This window comes from Bactrocera latifrons, unplaced genomic scaffold (assembly GCF_001853355.1).
Source record: "Bactrocera latifrons isolate USDA-ARS-PBARC rearing strain unplaced genomic scaffold, ASM185335v1 scaffold_8, whole genome shotgun sequence".
Classification (NCBI taxonomy): Eukaryota; Metazoa; Arthropoda; class Insecta; order Diptera; family Tephritidae; genus Bactrocera; species Bactrocera latifrons.
In genome coordinates this window covers 2,267,847-2,290,042 of record NW_017537489.1, presented here as the reverse complement: position 1 = coordinate 2,290,042, position 22,196 = coordinate 2,267,847, and the positions used below count along the sequence as shown (strand labels likewise).

Sequence of the window (22,196 nt, the reverse complement as noted above, 5' to 3'; positions counted from 1 at the left end):
TGTATAATCCAATAGAAGATTGTACCTTTTGTATTCAAATCTCCCGCTCGAATTATTTTCTTCAGGTGTAGATTGAAGAAGTCGAGCGATTTGGTATTGAAGCGCTCGGAGAAGTTCTTCCCGGACGGAGCTTTTGGTATTGCTCAACGTTAGTTTACTCAGTCGCATTGGTTTTGCGGGGGCACCAAATTCAGATATAGCGGCATAAAGGCAGCTTGAAAGGTATATTCATAATAAATGACCAGAAGCTGACCTGTTTGAGCCATGTCCGTCTGTTTTTCAGATATCGATCTGAAATTCTTCACACAACCTTTTTTTCTAAGAAGAGCAAATTTTTCGGAACCGCCGACATCGGATAAGTCTAGGACATCGCAGATAGCCATAAAAACTGATCCATCAAAATTAAGTTCTTGTATGGAAAACTATTGACAAGATATCTCTAAGAAGTTTGTCATAAATTATTGGCCAAGGCAACGCTATAATCTTTGAATATGTATGTATTTTTCGGATGGTACTACTACAACATATAGCCGCCAAACAAACTGCAGCTGAGAAAGGCTTTATAGTTTCGGTGCAGCCGAACTTTTTTCTTGTTTTCATAAAAGGGGGTTCTACAATCGAGGAAATTTCGGCAGGATTATGTCAAGAAGTAGATACTGACCGAATCTCTAAAAAAATCATCTTAGTAGTAAACTCTCCAACTCAACAACGGCACTTGTTATATTTTAAGTCCAAAGTCTTTACTATTAAGTGTTAACTGTGTATTTCATTATATTACCAAAGTACTTTATCTATTATTCAAAAGCGATAATATTTAATAATTATGACGCAAGCCCCCATCCGTTGGCTGATTCATAGTTCTGAGCAATTTTATCGTTAAGGAAATAAAATATTTAAGAAATGAACAACCTTGTGACGTTTTCACATCACCCTACTTTTCGTAACAAACCTGCGATAACACAAATCTGTCAGATGTAGCTTTTACTATAACGCCAACTATGGTATTTACTAGACGCCAACACCCGCCATCCTCTCATGCGCGCTGGAGCAAAACAAAAGATGAATTCGCCGCAGAAAGCTCCAACCTTGCATGTGTATGTGTGCATGTACGCGTTTGTAAGCACAAAAGTATCCACTCGCCGAGCGCAAGCCGCGCGGAGTGCACATTCCGATGGAGCGACTAGCTTCCACAGCAGCAGCTGTTGGTCGGCGCTGGCAGTCTCAGCACAAACGCGTCGCGGCATGGTCGGCAACGGATGCGAGTAAATTTCGACCGAGTGGTATAGTTGAATAGTGATACATGTGTGTATGTATGTGTTTTTATAACCAGAAGTGCTGTGTGTGTTGTAATATGGAATTATAATTTAGAAGCATACTTTTAACGCGTCCCTATCACAGCGGTCACCTCGTTAGTTGGACAATTCAAGTCAAGATACTTTGATACAAAGGCACTTGTGTGTAGGCATGTAATAACGGTAAGCAATTACCTGTGCGTGGAATGGACGGCGCGCATTTTGAGTGACAGCAGAATATAGAGACAAAACAGACGGCGACGTCAGCGCGCATGCCGACGTCAACCGCGACGCTGCTGTCATTAGTCCGTGGATATGATGTGAGCGCAGACACTTGCTGTGCTAAGCGAATCGAAGAAAATTTTGTCAAAAAAAAAAAAGCAAACAAACATAATTGGGAAAATCTGTTAGCCGAAACACTCGTACAATTTTCAATAATTCCCAAAATTCACTGTGAAAAACTCGTTCACGCGTTTTTTCTTAATTAAAATTTGTTATATGGAAAATACAAAAAAAAAAAAACAAAAATAATAATAATACAACAATAAAAGTTTCCATGAAAATTTGCAAAAGGTGTAAAGAAAATATTAACAATTATTGCGAATGAAATAAACAAAAACAAGAAAAAAGTAGAAAGTGGTGAATGGTGAATGTTACTAAATGCTTTCGAATTGGAAGTGGAAAATATTGAAAAGCGAATTGTGTGTGCGGAAGTGTCAAAAAATCGATGCGGTTTATTTAAACAAAAAAAAAAAAAAACAAAAAGCACAGCTAAATTAAGGGGATAAGCGTGATAAGAGCGTAGAAGTAGGGAAACGCATTGCCGTGAAGAAATGTCGAATTGGTGCAAATGTGCTTAGCTCAAAGGTTTTGCGTTGGCTTAGCAGCATATTTGCATTAGTGATTAGTGATATCTGTTAGATATGCGTTACTGCAGTAGATGCTGCAACACACATGCACATATTTACCAGCAGCAGTACAAAAATGTGCGATAAACTTGTCAAGTGACTGGTGCGCTAGTAAGCAATAGAGTGCCCTGTTGGAAAAGCACGTGGTTAGCTAAGAACTTGCTGAATTATATATGATAAGTTGTAACAGAAATTGTGATTAAATACAGTGGCGAACCACAAGTGTCTTTCGACTCGCTCTTTCCGCCACGATATGTAAAGCATCGTATTATTTTAACACCACCAGCAGATCCCCCACTAAGGTCAGACACATGTTAAATTACCTAATCCATTTGAACGATATTGCGACCGTTGAATTCTTAATCGTTGAACTGTGTATAATGAGAATAACTCCAGTTTTCCTCAATACCTTGTGCGTTTTTGCCATTTAATTGTATAAGGGAATTCTCGTAGAAACCCTCGTCCATATTGGCAAAAAACTGGGACAGTTGATTTTCATAAGCTTCTCTTGTGGTGAATATTTCACCAGCAAAGTTCTGCGTCATATACAGGATGTAGTTATCACTCACCACTGAAAACATAAGTACCTCACAACTAAGCTCTCAAAGTTTTTGGCGAGTCACTATTGTGTGTTCTGATGGAAAACAATTCCTTTCCCAGTTTCTAAAGCTGATCGCTTCCGTTCGATTGCTTCCTTCAGAGGATCCATTTGTTGACAGTACAGGTCCGTATTAAAGGTTTCCGCGCTGTACACAGGAAAGGTTAGTTATCACTTGGTGTTAAGTTCGGAATCTAAACTGAAAACATAAGTACCTCCCAACTAAGTAGAAAGTAGCTCTCAAAGTTTTGCGTGTCACTATCGATGTATGTGGCCTAATGGAAAACAATTGTTTTCCTAATTTCCTGGTTTGGCTACTCACTTAGCTCGTTTTTCTGGGTAGATGATATTGAAAATAAAATTGAAATGCTTTTTGGAAACTTTCATACGTAGATACTGTTGCACGGGCTAAAAGTGCACTGTAGCTAACCTAACCATTTAGCATCTACATTGTGGAAAAAGTACCCGGAAATTGTAAATAAAATGTTTAATTATTTACCAATATATTATTATTATTTTGTCGCCTTCAAAGTAATCCTTACCAGATGTAATACACCTATTTCAACGAGATTTCCAATCCTCGAAACGCTTCTCATAAGCTCTTTTTGGCGCGGCCTTCAGTTCCTTTAGCAAATTATGTTTTATCTCTTCGAAAATATCAGTTGGATCGCTGGCATTCATTGCGTTTTTGACTTTCAATTCGGTCACAAGGTTGAGCAAGAACGCGTAGCATACCCAAAATATCCACCAAAATCATTGGAACACGGATTCGGGAGAGATGTTGAGATTTCTAAAACTTGATTGGCGATTTTCAAGCACCGTATCTCTCATTTTTTTAATATTTTCATCAGTTGAAGAGGTCGAAGGTTGTCCAGAACGAGACGTGTCTTCAACGATCTCTCTTTAAAGGCTTTGTACGACTTGTAGGTTTGTGTTTTTGATAAAACTGAATCACGGTAAGCCTTTTCCAACGTTTTTATAGAGTTTATAAAATCCTAAATAAGGATGGTCCGAGTTATAGAGACTCTACTGTATCTTTAAATATGTTTGAGCGTACATATCTTATAATTCACAACTGCATTCCAAAAGGGTAGTTTACTTGCCGCAATCAATGCAATTATAATCAGTGGCAACAACAACTGCAACAACTAATGAATAACGAATATACGTATACGTCGTTGTTGTTGTAAGTGCGAATTTTTGTGGGTTGGAATGTAGGCGGCAAAACTGTAATCATAACTGGAAGACGAGTCAGAAGTAGTAAAACTTGATTTGTATAGACAAATGGGGCAGAAGGGGGCTATTATTAAAGTAATCTGACATAATGCAATATTTATAATGTTTAGACATATCTACATGCGGTTAGCACAGGCCACAGTTGTGGATGTGTGCATGTGGTATTAGTCATTTTAGCAAACGCTTACGCGGAAAGAGTGCCACAGCTAGAGAGGGGTAAGGGCATTATAGCGTGTTGGTGCGTCAGCTTATTCTTGCAACAGTTGCAATGTTGCACATTTATTGCAGCTTTTACGACGAGCTGCGATGTAAACGCCACGATCTGATCTGTGTATATACATAAGTGCGTGGACACACATACACATACGTACATATGCATGTACACACTTGTATACATATGTATAGGAAAATTGCGGCAAATAATAAAGAAAAGCCACACAGGCGCTTGCCACAACAACGCGCCACGCCAAAACCTGTTGGCATTTTTTCATCGCCATGTGTGTCTGTGTGTGTGTAATTTTTGTTTAGTTTGTGCATTTAACTTGTTTAATTGGGCCTAGCCTCGTGGCGCTTACGAAAGTGACTTGTACATGTATATATCTATCATTTATATAAGCTTATATATATTTATCTATATAATAAATACATAAATGTAGTGGAAGTGAAGTGGTTTGGTGATTTTCTCTTATTTTGTTGTTGTAGCAATAAAAGTACGCGAAACAAAAAATACCAAACCTAAAAGAAATAAATAAAATTACATCAAAATTACAACAGCAACAACACGCAGCCGTGTTAATATCAAAACACAAAAATAAAAACAGAAGAAATAGAAATAAACAATGACACGCCTCACCGAGGAAATGGTCATTGCTCGCTCCAAGCAATCCGATTTGGGGTCCATCAAAAAGCTCAATTGCTGGTAAGTATTTCTTATTTACATACATACATATGTATATGTGACCTGGTCTACGGAAAAGGGGGCTTAGGTGTCAAAAAATCAATTTTCACTTTTAGTTGATTCGGATGGAAGATGAGATGCTTTTTTTTTAACAGCTTTTTCCCAGAAAACTAGTTTTCGCACGTTAGCTCCCTTTTCGTAGACCAGGTCACATTTAGTGTACATGTATATGTACATAAGTATGTAAGCACATAAGAGTATGATTTGATTAGTTACCAGTCTTTTTGAAGACAAAAGATATTTGTTACTCCTTTTTATTTCTATAATTTCGAGTTTGATTAGGTCCTTGAAATAATATTTTTGTTATCTCCTTACTAATTCCTTCCAACTCAAAAATTAGGTACTTCTACTAGTTGGTCTAAATAAGAAGAAAATGTTAGATAAAAACTTTTCTAAATTTTATAATTACCCAAACAATTTGAAATTCCATCTTCTTAGATATACATTGTGACAAAAAATTGCCTTCAAACTAATCCCCACGAGACACTTGTGCCAACGAAGTCCACTCCTCGAAACACTATTCATAAGCACTTTTTCGGATGGCTTTCAGTTCCTTCGGTGAATTTTTTTTTATCTCCTTGATCGACTGAAAACGGATTCCACCCGAGAGGACAAAAAAAAATCACACGGAGCCAAAATATTCACCAAAATCATTGGAACCGACTCGTGAGAGTTGTTTGACCATTTCTCAAACACTTGTAGACGATTTTCAAGCATCATATCCTTCACGTTTTTTATACCCTGAACATGGTATATTAGGTTTGTCATGAAGTTTGTAACACCCAAAAGGACGCGTCGAGACCCTATAAAGTATATATATAAATGAGCAGGATGTCGAGCTGAGTCGATTTAGCCATGTCCATCTGTCTGTATATATACGAACTAGTCCCTCAGTTTTTAACATATCGTTCTGAAATTTTGCAAATGTCATTTTCTGTTCAAGAATCTGCTCATTTGTCGGAACTGCCGATATCGGACCACTATGACATATAGCTGCCATACAAACTGAACGATCGGAATCAAGTTCTTGTATGGAATACTCTCACATTTGACGTGGTGTCTTCACGAAATTTGACATGGGTTACTGCTTAAGGTAACAATATAATCTTTGAAAAATTTGTTTAGATCAGTTTACTATAGCATATAGCTTCCATAAAAACTGAACACATTTGTAGATATTAACAGAAATGCACCTGTAAAGGGTATTTAGCTTCGGTGCAACCAAATTTAACGTTTTTTCTTGTTTTTTAATATTTTCATCAGTTGAAGAGGTCGATGGTTGTTCAGAACGAGACATGTTTTCAACGATCGTTCAACCTTTGAAGGTTTTGTACCACTCGTGGGCTGGTGTTTCCGAACCATCGTAAGCCTTTTTCAACATTCCCAACGATTCCGCGCACGAAATTTGAGACAAATTCTTTTTGAAATATTATATCATTTGCCCGAGGAATCAAATTACATTTGCCATTGGAAATTCTAATGCATCAGCAGACAAATCTAGAGTTAACAGGACGTGGAACGCCAAGCAGCAATCAAGGTAATACATTATCTAGTTCCTACATATTAACTAGAAGTGCCTTCGGAAGCAGAATATTAGTCAGGAACAAGCGACTTTAGTTCAACTTTGTGACAGGACACAGTCAGGTGTACGACTGTCATCCGAAAACGTGAGCAATATTAGTAAACCCATGCATTGCCTATATAACAATATGGACAATGGGACGGCCAAGTCAAAACGTGGAACAGTCTAACGGGGTACATAATTTCAAAATTCAAGCGTAAAGCGGTAGATCAGAAATATACTATGAATACATTGAAAATCGAAGTTCAAAAGCTTTAAACCAAGAGGGTCTCTTAAGTTTACATAGAAGTTTACCAAGAAGGAATCGTCGGATATCGTTTTAAAAATTAAAGTATAAATTTCTCAAAATCGCCGATATACAGAGTTACAATGCAAATTATTCGATAAAAACCAAGTCTTTGAATCGACCATTTGTTTTTAGTTGCCAAGACATTTTCACAAAATTTGACATGGATTATGGTATAAGTTAGGAATTTATCTACCATACAAACTGCGTGGTAAAAATCAAGATAAAGATCTTTTTATACCCTTTTATTCTATTAGAAACGCATACGTGAAGGGCATTAGAGCTTCGTTGCAGTCGAAGTTAATGTGTTTTCTTGTTCTTATTACAAATGCAGATATATTTTCACCCCTTATATCAAGTATAATCGGTTCCAACGAAAGTATGCACACATTTATGTACTCATGGATTTGCATACATACATACATATTAGTGTACATAAGTATATTCTTGCATGAGGACATTAAACCAATTTGCTTTCCGCTGTCGCCGCTCATTCAATTGCATTATCATCATAATCGTTATGATTTTTGTTGCTTGCTTGTTGTCTATTTGTTTGTCCGTTGTGGTTGGCGGCATCACTGATGGTGTCATTGCCTCCGTTACAACAACAAGAGGCGTCATTGTCAACGCTATGCATTTTATGAACTCGCCTTTCTTTCTGCTCTGTCACTGCTCTGTCTCACTATCCATTGTCCAGTGTTGAGGTAATTGCAATTGCAGTTTTAGTGTTCTGCTGTTGTTGTAGGCGGTGAATTTAATTACTATATGCACTTTATTGGCTCCCACACTTGCAACAAAGCAAATCACTAATATAAAGGAGTTTGTAACTTTGTATTCACCTATGTATTGAAATGTGTTTGTGTGTATATATGTAAAATTTAACTATATATAAGTATTTGTATATATGTATGGACTCATATATGCATATGTATATGTGTGTTGGTTACGCTTGGCCGAATCCTGCGAATGGCGTTGCCCTCGAACCATCAACAAGATCGATATACACAATGAACTAATTATGTACAGTAGCGTGCAAAGAAAAGCTTTTAATTTTGTCACAGCCAGAATTTGAATCCTTGGCTCGCAACAACATATGTGAGCAAAAAAAAATTTCAATTCCATTTTAATGCTCGCTACTGTATATTTAGACTTTGACGTTCACGCTTGACTTGCCACTGCAATTTGATAAACAGAAATTGTACTTAGTTAGCTTCAGTGCATAAAAATACGCATGAATTAAACAAATTTCTAGATCGTCGAATAAGAAACTGTTGCTTTAAGCCATTATATACTTACGTAGTACCCATGTTTAGTATTTTCTGAATACAAATTGGAAAAGTATATAACTTTACTTATGTTGACTTGCATATTTTTTTTTTATATCCTCTGCCTCCACGACAATTTTCTAGCACTGTTTCTTTAACTTTTTCGATGTTATTATTATCAGAGGTGGATGGACGACTCGCATGGGGCAAGTTTTCGCTGACTGTACAACCTTTACAGAACATTTTGTCACTCTGAATCACTTGTGTTTATGTTAAAGTAGACTTTCCAAAACACTTCTGTATATTTTTGGTGATTTCTCAGCCATTGGAAATTCAAAAAAATTGCTGTTAAATGTTGTTCCATGTTAAAAATCGCCAGAAAAAGTTTGCGCGTTATGAACACGCCGCAGCCAAACACACACTAATTGTCATATGGATATCAAACCTTACACGACTATAAAAAGTTTGTACCAAACTAGGTAGTGGCGCGTCGGCCCGGGTAAATTTTAATTGAGTGCTGGAGTAAAACGAATTGTACAAAATCTGAACTATCGCTTTTATGTGATCTATTTAAAAGCACAGAAACTTCAAATTCAATGGGAAATTTTCGAAAGTTTACACTTCAAATAATGGCAGCGGCTACGTCTCAGATGGTCCATCCCTTGCGTCCAATTTTCGTTGACTATTAACGTTCTCACCGGTATCATTTTTTAAGAAATTTGTTTTTTCTGGATGAAATGGCAGTTCTAAAATCTCTTCTGGTTGCTCTTCGTCCTAAATGCGAAAAATTTGCTTGATATACATATTGAGCTATAAATATACCTCATCGCTGAACGAAATTTGGATCGAAAACGTCGCATATTCTTGGAACTTTTCAAGAGGCCATAAAGCAAAGCGATGTCGCATGGAAAGGTCGAGCGGCTTCAGTTCAGTGCGTGCTGGAGGCGGTCTTTTCGTTCGAAAATGATCCAATTATGAATATTGGGTCCCAAGATAGGTGATGGTGATGCGAATAGTACGTTCAGTAGGCTGATTATGTTGACCTCAGGCGTTAGTTTTTCGAAATTTCCGCGAAATGCCAAACAATATTGCACAAAAACAACATTACAGCTTGACACAACTCACGCGTGATCTGTCACAAAAAGGCTATTGGAAAAAGTACCTCTTGGATCAACCTTTATATGTGATGCGTGGGAGCAAATATGAAGCTATAAATTTTACGAAGTTAGTCAGTAAGATTCAAGTAGTTTTTCCGAGCACAATCCAAACTATTTATTCACATTAAGCTCTATTACTGCATTTGTGACTGTGTACTTAACTATTAGAATGATTAATCACACTTATTTAAATATACACTCATACAAATTTATATGCCATTATTTTCACACTTGAATGCGACATTATCTATCATGAAAATGTTAATCGTACAAAGAGTCTGGATACAGCAACGAATAAACAACAATTTCTAAGTTTCTATTTTCTCAAGAACCTTGAAAAGCGCTTTTTGTTGTAGAATATTGACAATTCGGTTGAATGGGAAAGTCTGTAAATCTTTTAGATACGAGCACATATGTATGTAAAGATATGTATGTATAATGTAAAAGCAAATTTAAAGTTGTGATAGCTCATGTGTACATATATATTTACACATGACAGATGAGCACAATGGAGAAGTAAATTCGTGCATTCAGCACTGCAGTGAATAATTTGGGTTTTTAAAGCGGAATTTAAATGAAGAGCCCAAGTCAAAGTGCTGCTTGTGGCATGTTATATACACATGTGATATATACATACATACATGCATTCATACATAGTCGTGAAGGTTTAAGTGCACCTATGGTAAATGTGCGGCCATCAACTTCTTTCTACGAACTTTCACCAGAGCTCCGTAAATGGGGTCTTCTCGTGTAAATCTAAGATTTCTCGTTAAGTTTCCGTTAAGTTGGCTCTTTTTATGGGTGTTGCTTGTTGCTTGTTTGTCCCGATGCATGGCAAATGCATTAATATATGTACATACATTGTCTATTTTTTATTGACGCGAACACAAAATATGTTGTATATATGTATATATATATATCTTGCTTTTAATGTATATATACATATATCGACATACATTTGTAAGTGTAAAAGTTTATACATCTGTGGTACATGATATTGATCTTAAGCTTGATCGGACAGTTTGTGTGACCGCTACCATACATACATATATATGCTATAGTAGTCCGATCTGACAATTTCCTCTTTGCGGTCTGTTGCTTTGAAAAAAAACCATGCCAAATTTCGTGAAGATATCTTGGCTAATAAACAAGTTTTCCATACAAGAACTTAATTTAGATCGGTTAACTTGTATTGCAGCTATATGCTTTAGTGGTCCGATATTGGCGGTTTCGACAAATAAGTAGCGAAAAAAGGTAGTGGGCAAAGTTTCAGATCGATACTTCAAAAATTAAGCGACTAGTTTGCATATACATACATATACTGACGGACAGATATTTCTTTTTGGGTGTTATAAACTTAATTTACCTTGTTCAGGGCAAAAGGACTCAAAAGTTAGTTATGGATAAAATTTAAATAACTGGTTTCTTCCTCTAATTTCTGATAATAGTTAAGATGATAACATGTGGACCGCTATATGTAGTCCTTTGTGAAGCCATAAAAAAGAAGAACTATATTCGAACTTATAAACTAGCAAAACGAACTCATAAACTAGCTTCTCAGAAACTTATTTTTATTTTTATTGAAAAAATTCCAAATTTCAAATCAATATGTCTAATCGTCTAAATTTTTAAAGTTTGAAAAGCCAACTTTATGAATATGTGATGGTTATTTTTGAGAAACGAAAATCAGTTGGCGAAATTTTAGATTGAATGAAAAACCGAAAATTCTTATGTTAAATGTATGGGAACCTAAAAAAAAATAGATCACCCCTTAGAGTTAAGCTACAGCGCCTGGCTTAAGGGAGGATTTTTTGTTTGTCAATCACTAACATTCGAGGGGGGGCGGGGGCTGTTTATTAGTAAGAGTTGAAAAAAGAACTAACAATTTTTTTTGAAGCATCCTAATAGGCTTAAAAAGAGTCCTCAGAGTTCGTTTTGGCTAATCATTTAATCATGATCCGGTATGAAGTCAAAGTGTGTGAAGATATCCGAGTGTTCAAGTACTGTTCTTTTAAGAACACAGATTCTCTGAGTCGGATAGCAATTTTCGCAGCCACACACCTTCCGGCGATGTCTACGGACACTATTTGCAAGATGGAGTTGAGTGCCATGGTTGCAGTGGACACCACTTATGAGTGCCGCCCGTTTAATGCTCTTGACTTTGTGTGCAAGTATGATCTTCTCCTGAGGAATTAATTAAATAGCGTCAAAATTAGAATAAAATCAGGGTAACTCTTCAGTTCACGTTACATATCAAAAAGGTAAAATTGTTGACTATTCCTTTTGGTTTCACACTGTACGTATTGTATTATGGAAATTAAAGCTGAGTTGACAGCTCATCATAGATGTAAGTTAGAAACTGCTACTTCAAAATATGAAATTCGCCTATCAATTACTTGTATTTCCTAGTGTTCTTTTAACCATAAACTTCTCATAATTAGTGAAAAAATAACCCAAATGAAGTTCTTATAAGAAACCGCTTTTCCTTAATGATAAAAACTAGCCATTGTTTTCGAATAGTAGCGATAACTTTATTTACAATATACACACATATAAACATATATAAATATACATACTTTTTTCTATTTATGGCATGCTTTATCTTATTGAAAATATGCACAATCTTAGCGAAAGATTCATGTTCACTTGAAGCGTGCTAGTACTGCGGGAATCTAATGCGCATATTTTAACTTATTTTGGCTTTTAGCTTCTGGTTCAAGTATTTTCCCATCTTAATGTCTTTTTCATGCACGTGTAGTTCATGCCAGCGGACAAGCGTTTTCCACTTAACCCGCCGCTGTCGACTTTTCCAAGCGTGACACTCTCATTTAACCCAATACAGGCTTAAAAGTAAGCCTGCGCGTGCAACCCTGTAAGAAAATGTGGAGAAAGAATAAGAATAATGTGTGAAATGAACTTATTTAAGACTACTTCGGTTTTCAAGTAGCGCCAGATCTTATATTTTGATAAAGACATTTGTTTTAATTCTTTTTTTTTGCCTCAAATCTTAAGCTAATTGGAGTAAAATCAAGCTGGTAGAATACTTATTTTGTCAAAAAATATACGATTTTATTTATGGCACATTTTTGAACTTCTCGAAAACGCGAGGCAAATTTTGAGGATCCATATAGCCAAGCCAATTTTTTTTTTAACTTTTTCGCAAGATAAATTCAAGCACTTTCACGAACTCGGAGTGTCTTACAAGGCTCTATTTGTGTATCGCAATATATATACATATACCATATTTATAGCAGAATAAAAGTGCATACAAACTGGTTTGGTCGCAACTCCTCGTCAGAATGCGGTCCCTATGCCAGGCACAGCTGTATAATTACAAGAAAGCTTTGCGCTTGCGTTGTTACTCTACTTGCAAATAGTATTAGAATGGATATTGCTTTAGTGAAATATTATAAAATAGTTCCAACATTTTGCATAACTTGCTTTTGTTTGGCGCCAGTTAAAAATGCTAGTTTAAACCAAAACCTTATTAACTAATTAATTTTTTTTTATGTTTTTAAACAATGCGGATTGTAGTAGTGGATGAAAAAGTTTTCAAATACCACCATCAAGCTTTCGGTTCTCGGATAATGCTGAAAGCTTAAACTATATCATTTCGGTGTGATATTATGTATCTTATGCTTCGAGTATCGCACCGCTATGGTGCCTTGACCTTGAGAAAGATATACTTAGAGGTTGATCCATTTCGCGGTTCCTACGTTTTTTTTTTAAAGAAACAACACAGAAGCTTCAAATTTAATGGGGAACGTTTATTACCATTCGAAAGAATATTTGAGGTTTATATTTTTAAGATTATCTTTTAAATGTTTGCCGCGGCTAGGTCTCAGATGGTTCATTCGTCCCTTTAAAATGCGATAATTTTGCTTCTTTACATTCCCATTGAATCAGAAATGTGCCTCATCGCTGAAAAAAATGTGTGTCTCGAAAACATGAGTTCTCCTTGGATCTTTTTAAGAGCCCATAGAGCGAAGTGAAGTCGGTTGGGAAGGTTAAACGGCTTCAGTTCTTGTACAAGCTGAAACTTATTCGCTTTCAATTTAAAATCTCGACGTAAAATGGCCAAGTTGTTTCTATGTCAATCCGAGTTGTTGCGACCGCCGCCGAGTTGACTCTCCTTGCTAAGTCTCAAATTGGGTGATGTTGTTGAATTTTCGTAATAAAGTTGAACAATTCGTAAACGTTGTTCATGCGTAAGTCTTTCCATGATGAAATGCCAAACAATATTGAACAAAAAGAATATGACAGCTTGACATGACTCACGCGTTATTTTTCAAAAAAGGCTATTGATAGAAGTACGTCTATTTGCATCACGCATTACATATATGTCACTATGTGTGCATATATGTTTAGTTTTTTATTAGCCATAATTTGACCTTTCAATATCAATTTTTATCTTAAATATTAAAACCTTCTCTGGAGGAAATCGAAAACTTGCCTTCTTTGGGGTGATTGCCTTTGCTCTGCTTACTCATAACGACATTAATTATCAAAATAAACAAAAACTTGATCATAGACAAATTGATTCATAACAAGTTTTAATTAAAAATGCTTTTTGTTTTGTTTTTTCGCTATTTGCAGGGGAAGTGATCTCAGCGATGTCTCCATAATTAAAAGAATGCGTGGTGTGGAAGTATTGGCGCTAAGGTAAGATATAAATAAAAATGAAATAAAGTTAGATATGCAAGCAGAGAATAAAGTACAACAACAAATGTGCAAAAATAAGCTTAAATTATGAAACTTGAAAAATTATAGCGCAAGTGGCTTTATGCGGGTTAACCAAAATGTTGTGGTAGTGCGAGGTTCGCTGATATAAATCTCTCAGCAGGAAGTTGACAATTTTTAATAAAAAAATAATAAGTGGTAAATACATGATTAATTGTAATGAATGAAATGGGTTATAAGCAAAAAAATGATTTGTGTCGAAACTGGATATTTTTCTGAGTAAAAGTTGATTGCTTGGCAAAACTGTGTCTCATTAATACAAAAATATTTTTGTATATAAGAAGTGTATGCATAAAGAGTCATGACGTAATTTTCTTTAAAATAAACTGGTTGGTATTTCAATAGGTGATATTTATTCTCTGAGGTAGGCTAAGTTCAAAAAACTCGTACGACCTTGATGACCAATCTATAGCACATTTTTGAGGTTGAGATAAAAAGAATCTTAGGTTTAACTAGTATGTTAAAAGATTCATTATTGAAACTAATTTTAATACACGGAGACTGAATCTTTTCCTTATTTTTTGTGTCCTTGCTATCACTTTGAAAACGTTGAAACCACTCGTGCACTCTGCTACGGGATAGGCAATCATCGTCATAAACTTTTTCATCAATCGGTAAAAGTTTTACCAATTTTAATGTTGGTTCTTTGCTCGGAGCTCATTTTCGCACCTTGTATGTTTTTTGCTGTTGTAATACCATAAAACATTTCCCTAGGTGTGCTTAGACTCGATTGTCAGGGACCAGTTAGACAAATGCTCTATTTCACTGAAACAACTACAGTTGATTCCTTACCAAATAATTATAATCGCATTGACAACAAACTGTCATTAAACAAGACCAAGCTATAGCATATTGTCATGGACATATGAAATTTCCATTAATGTGTTCTGCCACTCCTTCAGTTGCTGCTAATTACAAATCTAATGCTTTTTTATTTTTAATGCAATTTAATAAAATTATTCATACTAATTACTGCACATATACAGCAACTATAACCATAGTTTAAATATTTTAAAAATTTCCATTCCAAAACTGCGCTGAACGCTCATTATTGTCATAAGTTGAATTTGTCAAAACACCAAATAAAGGCATACAAACATTAACGCATTTATAAATAGAGATAAGTACACTCCCAGTGCATATAAGTGCGTACGTATGTGTGCCGTTTCAGAGCAACTTAAAGATCACACTACCATAAAATCGATGGCCACCACATGACATACATCTGTATCGGTAAGTGGAGCACACATGTTACGGCGCTCAAGCACCCACTGAAGAATGCCTGAGATTAATTTCTTTTGTGCTGATTTCCTGTCTCGCATTACCATAAAAGGGCCACGACGGTAGTTGTTGGCATTGAATTGGAGGAGGCAAAAGTGTTAAAAAAAGTCGAAAAAATCAATTTGATTGTCAAGGCCGCTTAAGCGATGAACCAGCAGCACTCAAAGTTAATGCTTAGTGCCAAACTTATGGTCGATATATACATATGTACATAAGTACATACCATGAGTATAAATATATATATGTAAAATGCACAAAGAGCAATTTATTGGAAAATTAATATTTAAATATATAAGCAAGTACACTCGTGGCCAGTTAAATAACCATAAGGGCGCAATAGGCAAAAGTGTTGAAAATTTAAATCCATACTTACCAAAGCGAACTGAGAAAAAAACAACATGTTCACGTATTTTAATACAAATCTTTATTTTCGCTATCAAAATACGTCAAAACAAGTACGCAAATCCAATTTTCCAAACATTTGGTATTAGCCTCGGCTGGAGTGGTCTTCAGTATCTTCAGTACTGACTTTTAATGGGTTCAATGGACACATGGCGCATTCACCGATGCCGATTTTTTAATTTCGAAAGCAGTGAAAAGTTATACGGAATCAATCTGGTGGACACGATTGCTTAGTGAAGACTCTCTTTTCATGTTTGGTTAAGAAGTTAATAACAATGGTTCTAGAATGTGACAGCGCATTATCGTGTCAAAAATCCATGAATTTTCTGCTTCCAATGATGATCTTTTGCTGTGAATTATTTCAAAGCGGCCAAGTAGCATTCCGAATCGATGGTTTGACTCTACGAGACGAATTCATAGTGAACTACACCACAGTTTCACCCAAAAACAAAAAAAAAGAAACGACGACTATCACCATGATTTTGACAGAGTTTGACCTTGGTTTTTTTGGTTTAGGCCATCGCCATCTTCATTATTTCCATAATACCCTTGCACTTTTCTAAGGATTCCTCTTCTCTTATTTGGCTGATATACTCTTGTTTCGGGACTTTGAGTAGCCTAGAATTCTTCTGTGATATCAGCTGGGGTACTCTTCTCTTCTCAGGGTTTTCGTCGAAGTGTGTGTACGTTGGATGCTGGTAGGTGTATGATCTCACTTTACTTTGTTGTCTTCCTCTCGTTGGTAGGTTCTATTCCGGTGCAACTCCGGTGGGAGTTGCGAATGCATATTTAAAGGTGACATCTATTTGTCTCTTCGCCGGAGGTTCATTGGGGATGCATTTTGAGCCCTCTTTTCCTACAGCTCTTGGTCGGGGTTGCGTATTACTATTCGCAGCTAACTTTTTACACTATATACCATCCGCCAACTGTGACCCCAGTAGTAGCTTGAGCTCAGCCTTACCTCAGTATTACCATTGAGATAATAGGAATAGTAGTTAGCTAAAAGCCTGATTGAGCTTTCTCCTTTTGTTTTTGTAGACATAAGAAACATTCTTGGAAAAATGTCGAGCTCATTATAAAAAGGTGGACTAACGGGTTAGGTGGGATTCAGAGGTACAAAAAAAAGGTATTTTTACGATTTTTTTTTAATAAAAGCAATCATATATTTGGAAAATATAATATGTTATATCATAGGTATATATTCGAACCATATCTCCTGAAACTCCGATACAAAAATGTTGAAAATTCCGTCGTTGCGACCGCATTTCCTTGGGTGTCTCTCAAAAAAGTGCTCTCGCCGTGGACAGCATAGCTTATTATTGTTTCATATAAAGTTAAAAAACTAAGCATATTCTGTTAGTACATATCTAAATCACGTTTTTGAACATAGGAAATAAAAAAATATGGAATTGTCCTTCTTTTCTCGGACTTTGAACAAAAAATCTCATTTTTGGTAAAAATTTTCGGCATTTTTTGGTCAAAAAAATAAGTTGTAATGAAACAAGGTTGTCCACAACCTTTTAATTTGAGGAAATATCGTCTTGAAATTTGGCATGAACTATTGTCTAAGGCAATAATATAATCTCCAACAAAAATGTTCAGAATGGATCATTACAACATATATCTGTCATACGAACTGAGAGATCGGAATAAAGTTTTGTAAGGAACCTTTTGTATTTGTAAAGCGTATTATAGCTTCGGTGCGGCCGAAGTTAACGCTTTTACTCGTTGCTTTCGCTTCATAGAACATAGAACATAGAACATTATGTATATTCGGGTCAGCGTTATTTTTAGCTTTCCGCCACTGTATACAAGTACCCTATATTATTTACTTACAATATTATTTGTCTATTTGGTGACAATCGACAATAACTGCAATGCCAGGCCCATGTCACAGCTCATTGCGTTCCCAGCGCTTACAAAATTTATTCATCGACTTAAATCATTCAGTTTTTTTTGCGCCCAGAACGTGGTTGCGCAGGCCCACGCACGTCAATATGTATAAATATGTATATACATAAATACTTAATGGTAATAGCAACGCACACAGATACTCAAAGAAGCGATTTGTTTACGAATATTCTTGCATAATTAGTTATGGCAAAAGGCAATTGATCGAAATCGAAGTGTGCTCAGAATTGAGTGAAGAAAACGCAAATAATTGCTTAGCGTGCCATACATTTACGTAATATTATTTACATAGTATATATGTACATTGGTGTATGTATGGCTGTGTAAATAAGCAGTTTGATTGAAAACGCTGCTCAACGCCCGAGCAATGTGCAAATATGGCTAAAACGCTTTTGACGCATTCGTAATTGAAGATTTTTGAAGTGTTGTGGCGTTTTTGCTGGCAAATATCTCTAAAATTTTATTTGTATGTGTTTCTGTGCTGGTAAATATACATATATCTATTTTTATTTGTATGTATGTGTTTCAGTGTAGGCGCGCAACAAGTTTGCTAAGCTATTGGTGGCGACCAGATGGCTTCAAAGTTTAGAGTCTGAGCATTTGACTGCAGTTTGTAAGTCATAAAGTAGTCAGCACTAATAGCTTGTGGTTTGCTCACAAATTTTAAAATTTATTTTGCAAAAATAAAAATATATTTCATATTCATAATTTTCGCTGAAACCTTGCCGAATTATATGGGTTGCTCCATTGTTTTTTTATTTACAAAATTCGAAACAGGTTTAGCCACACATCAGGTATTATTAAGTAGTACAAATTCCGTTTGTGCATACCACCTGTGCTATATTTTATACTTTATTTCATATTATTCAAATTCATTTCCGTAACGATTTTGGATTAAAACCCAATATTCCAAAACCAGTTTAGCTTCAAACTTAACTTTTTTGTAACTTCTCACTTTATTTTCTTAAAAAATCCCAAGAATTTTAATACGTTCAGTTTACTGTCTTAAAATAATCTTGTATCGCAAATTAAAATATAATTCTGAAGTATGAGGTGCAAGAAGAATACCTATCAAGCTACTAAATGTTTTCTGCGTCACCGCAATGTTAACCCAGAATGAAAGGAGCTGGAGGGCTCACTGAGCACCTTAGTAATATAGAACTACGCTTAATAAGGGGTTTATCAATAAGAGCGCTACAAACATTTTTTTTTTTTAATGAAAGATAAAAAGGATGTCAATTGAAAGTACATTCAATGTCATCACGTAGCACGCTTGTGGAACCCTATTTTCGACGGTTTGCAAGCATAAATCGGCCGATACTGCTGCTATTTTACGTTCAATATAAGAAGTTCATCAATCTTCGCTGGCTTGTTGGCATAGACCATACACTTGACATAGGCCTTCAGGAAATAGTCTAACGGCGTCAATCGCACGATCGAGACGGCCGTTTACTTAAGTTAGTATTCAAAAAAACTTAGTATTCAAAACATTGTGACATTCACTGTGCAGTTTGTGTCCTTGTTGGAACCACATATTTTCCATATTATCCAATTCTGGTAAAAAATATTCGCACTAGTAATGTGCCGGGCTTGATCATCACGGAAGAAGTACGGCCCAATGACACCGCAGGGCCATAAATCGCACCAAATCGTAATTTGTTCAAAATGCAATGGCGACGCGTGAATTCGTGTAGATTGCTGCCTGACTAATAACGTATATTTTGTTAAATGACGAAGCCATTCAGCCACAATTAAGACTCATCACTAAAAATGATTTTTCGATGAAAATTCGGATAATTTTCAAGTTGTTCCTCATTTGAATTCACGAGCATACGACGATTCTGGTGGTCAAGCGGCTTCAGTTCTTGCCTTAATTCGAACTTATAAGGATGTAAGCCAGAACATTTTGTTATCTGCCTGTGGATTAAAAATTTTCCACTCGATGCACAATCGTTGATCTGACAGGATAATTATGACTACCATAAGTTGAATGCTCTTAAAGTTGAGACCCATGACTCCGATTTTTTGGTAGTAAATTTTAATAATTTCGACTCATTGTTGAATAGTATGTCTTTCCATGTTGAAATGGCAAACCTAACAGAAGAGAAATATCAAAAGGGTGGGGAAAAATATGGCGTCGTTTGCTGTCTCTATTGGTCTACTTTTGTAGCGTCTCTATTAAAAACCCCGTTATAATAAATCAAGCTATATTCTATAGCCGTCGATCAGGAAATTTATTCGGATATTAAAGCAATATTTTGACGATTAATCTATCCAAAGTTTCATGACAAGATATCTGTCAAATAAAACAATTTTCTAGAAGAACTTAATTCCGATTATCCGTTTGTATGGCAGATAGCATATATCTAGTTCTGCATTATCAGCGGCTAAGCCAAATGAGCAGCTTCTTGGGGAGAAAAAGAGGTGTACAAAATTTCAAAGCGACATCTGAAAAACTAAGAACCTTAAAATAACCGATTTTTTTATAGGGTTTCCGAAGTTTCTTAATACATATACTCTGTTCAGGGTATAAACACCTTTTAGTGAGCTTCTTATATATAGGGTAGTCGAAAAAGTATTTTCGTATTTCTAATCAAAATTCAAGTTCTTTTATATTTATACTAATAAATAAATTAACAAATACGTTCCATTTTGGTTTAGTTTAGTGGAGCTTGTTGCATGGTAAAGTCAGATAAAAAAAAATGTAATTTTCTGAAACCTTAAATGAACCCCATTAGAGATTTCCTAAAAGCTCAGCACTTTCAGTTCGAGTGCGGTTCAACGTCACTTCGACTACAAACGGAAAAAATTGCTCTTTATATAATATTTACCCAAAAGCACAGCAAGGGGCGTTTAAGAAGATTGTATATTGTTCACACATATATGTATATATACATATATACACGTATTTATACTCGTGCCTCATACAATACACAACATTAAACAGTTAAGCAGTTCGGTAAATAAATGATTTGAATGATCCGATCTCGCTTGCTGACCAATTCTCTTGATTGCCGGTTAACGCTCCGCGTGAACGTCAGTCACGCCAGCTCTGGCCAATGCTTTTTCCACTAATTAATGATTATTTAATAAGCTGATAAAGTTTTCGATTCCCTATTGGAATACTGAATGAAAAGGCGTTGAGGCGATCGCTGCTAAAATAGATTGGAATTTTAAATCAAAGAACTTTCATTGTGCTATTTACGGTTAATTAAGCATTTCAGACACACATGTGGTGCATACATACTGTTTAGATGCGTTTATTTAGGTTTGCACTTAGGTCGCTTGCCACTAAATAAAAAAAAAAGCAGACACACATTTTTGCTGCTCTATTTATAGTGGGGAAACATTGCAATCACGTCTTCGGATTTCGCACATTTCGCCGACATTTCCATTGCACTAATTGCTTGTTCTGTTTAGTTAATTTTGATTTTAATTTTTAATTTAATTTAATTTTTTATCCTGCAAATAATAAAAAAATCACTCGGAGGCAAGTCAGGTGAATATGGCCATTGATCGAAGGTATTATAATTCGGTCACAATCGTGCCTCGATGGTATACTATGATAATAGTGTAAAATCCATCAATTGTTCCTCCATAATTCCAACCGTTTTCAACGGGTGTTTGCACGCAAACTCCTCAATACGGGCAAATAAAAAACCTTGTTGGCCGTCTGCCCCTCCACAAAAATTCATAATGCACCAAACCATGAATATCGAAAAGCAATGAGCATCACCTTGATTTTTGAGCGGCTTTGGTGTGTTTTTTTTTTTTTTTTTTTTTTTTTTTTTTTTTTTTTTTTTTTTTTTTTTTGATTTTTTTTTTTTTTTTTTGGTTTCGGCTCGTGTTTTTCCTCCATACCGAGGATTATTGACTTGTTTGCATGTCGTACTCATAAACACATGCCTCATCGGTAGATATAATGCTCACCATGAATGTGGGATCGGAACTCCCACGATCAAGTAGGTCCAAAGAGATTTGTTTACGATACTCTTTAAAAAAAAATCAGCTTTATCGGGACGAGTCGAGCAAGAACGCATTTCATACCCAAAATAGACACCAAAATCATTCGAACGGATGACTTTGAGATGTGGAGCTCTCTAACACTTGCCCGACGATTTTCAAGCATCATATCCTTAAATTTTTCAATATTTTCATAAGTTAAAGATGTCGAAGGTCGTCCAGAACGGGGCATGTCTTCAACGATCTCTCGACCGTCTTTGAAGGCTTTGATTACCACTCGTAGGTTTGTGTTTTGGATAAAACAGAATCACCGTAAGCATTCTTTCCAACATTCACCGTGTACGTAAACATGCAAAATTTGCGCATTTAACACGAAGAAAAACCGGAAGAGCTATTATTTCATCCCGAAGGAAATAACGGTTTGATATGGTTTGTCGGCCGGTGAAAAAATCGATCCATACGCCATGAAGCTTGTGATGTCGGCGACATTCGGTTCCAACAAGACAGCGCCACTTTCCACACATCGCAACAATGAATGGATTTATTGAGAGAACACTTCGGTGAGCACATAATTTCATGTTTTGGTCCGGTCGATTGGCCACCAAGACCATGCAATA

At 35.9% G+C, this 22,196-nt stretch overlaps 1 protein-coding gene across 17 annotated transcripts in view; it reads left to right on the top strand.

Annotated features, from left to right (window-relative positions):
- The first annotated feature begins 4,797 nt into the window (after nucleotides 1-4,797).
- LOC108976789 (adenylate cyclase, terminal-differentiation specific) overlaps nucleotides 4,798-22,196 on the top strand; it is a 28,293-nt gene continuing 10,894 nt past the window's right edge. For 13 of the 17 annotated variants that reach the window (XR_001993983.1, XR_001993984.1, XM_018946117.1 and 10 more), the window contains exons 1-4: nucleotides 4,869-4,953; nucleotides 6,256-6,355; nucleotides 6,440-6,529; nucleotides 13,879-13,944. Coding sequence is in view for 15 of the 17 variants with exons in the window: in XM_018946117.1 (XP_018801662.1) it covers nucleotides 6,288-6,355; nucleotides 6,440-6,529; nucleotides 13,879-13,944 (224 nt within the window). In the remaining 2 variants the exon portion in view is untranslated. Of the gene's footprint in view, nucleotides 4,954-6,255; nucleotides 6,356-6,439; nucleotides 6,530-13,878; nucleotides 13,945-22,196 lie in introns of all 17 variants that reach the window. The other 4 variants (XM_018946118.1, XM_018946114.1, XM_018946109.1 and 1 more) reach the window with 1 other exon arrangement.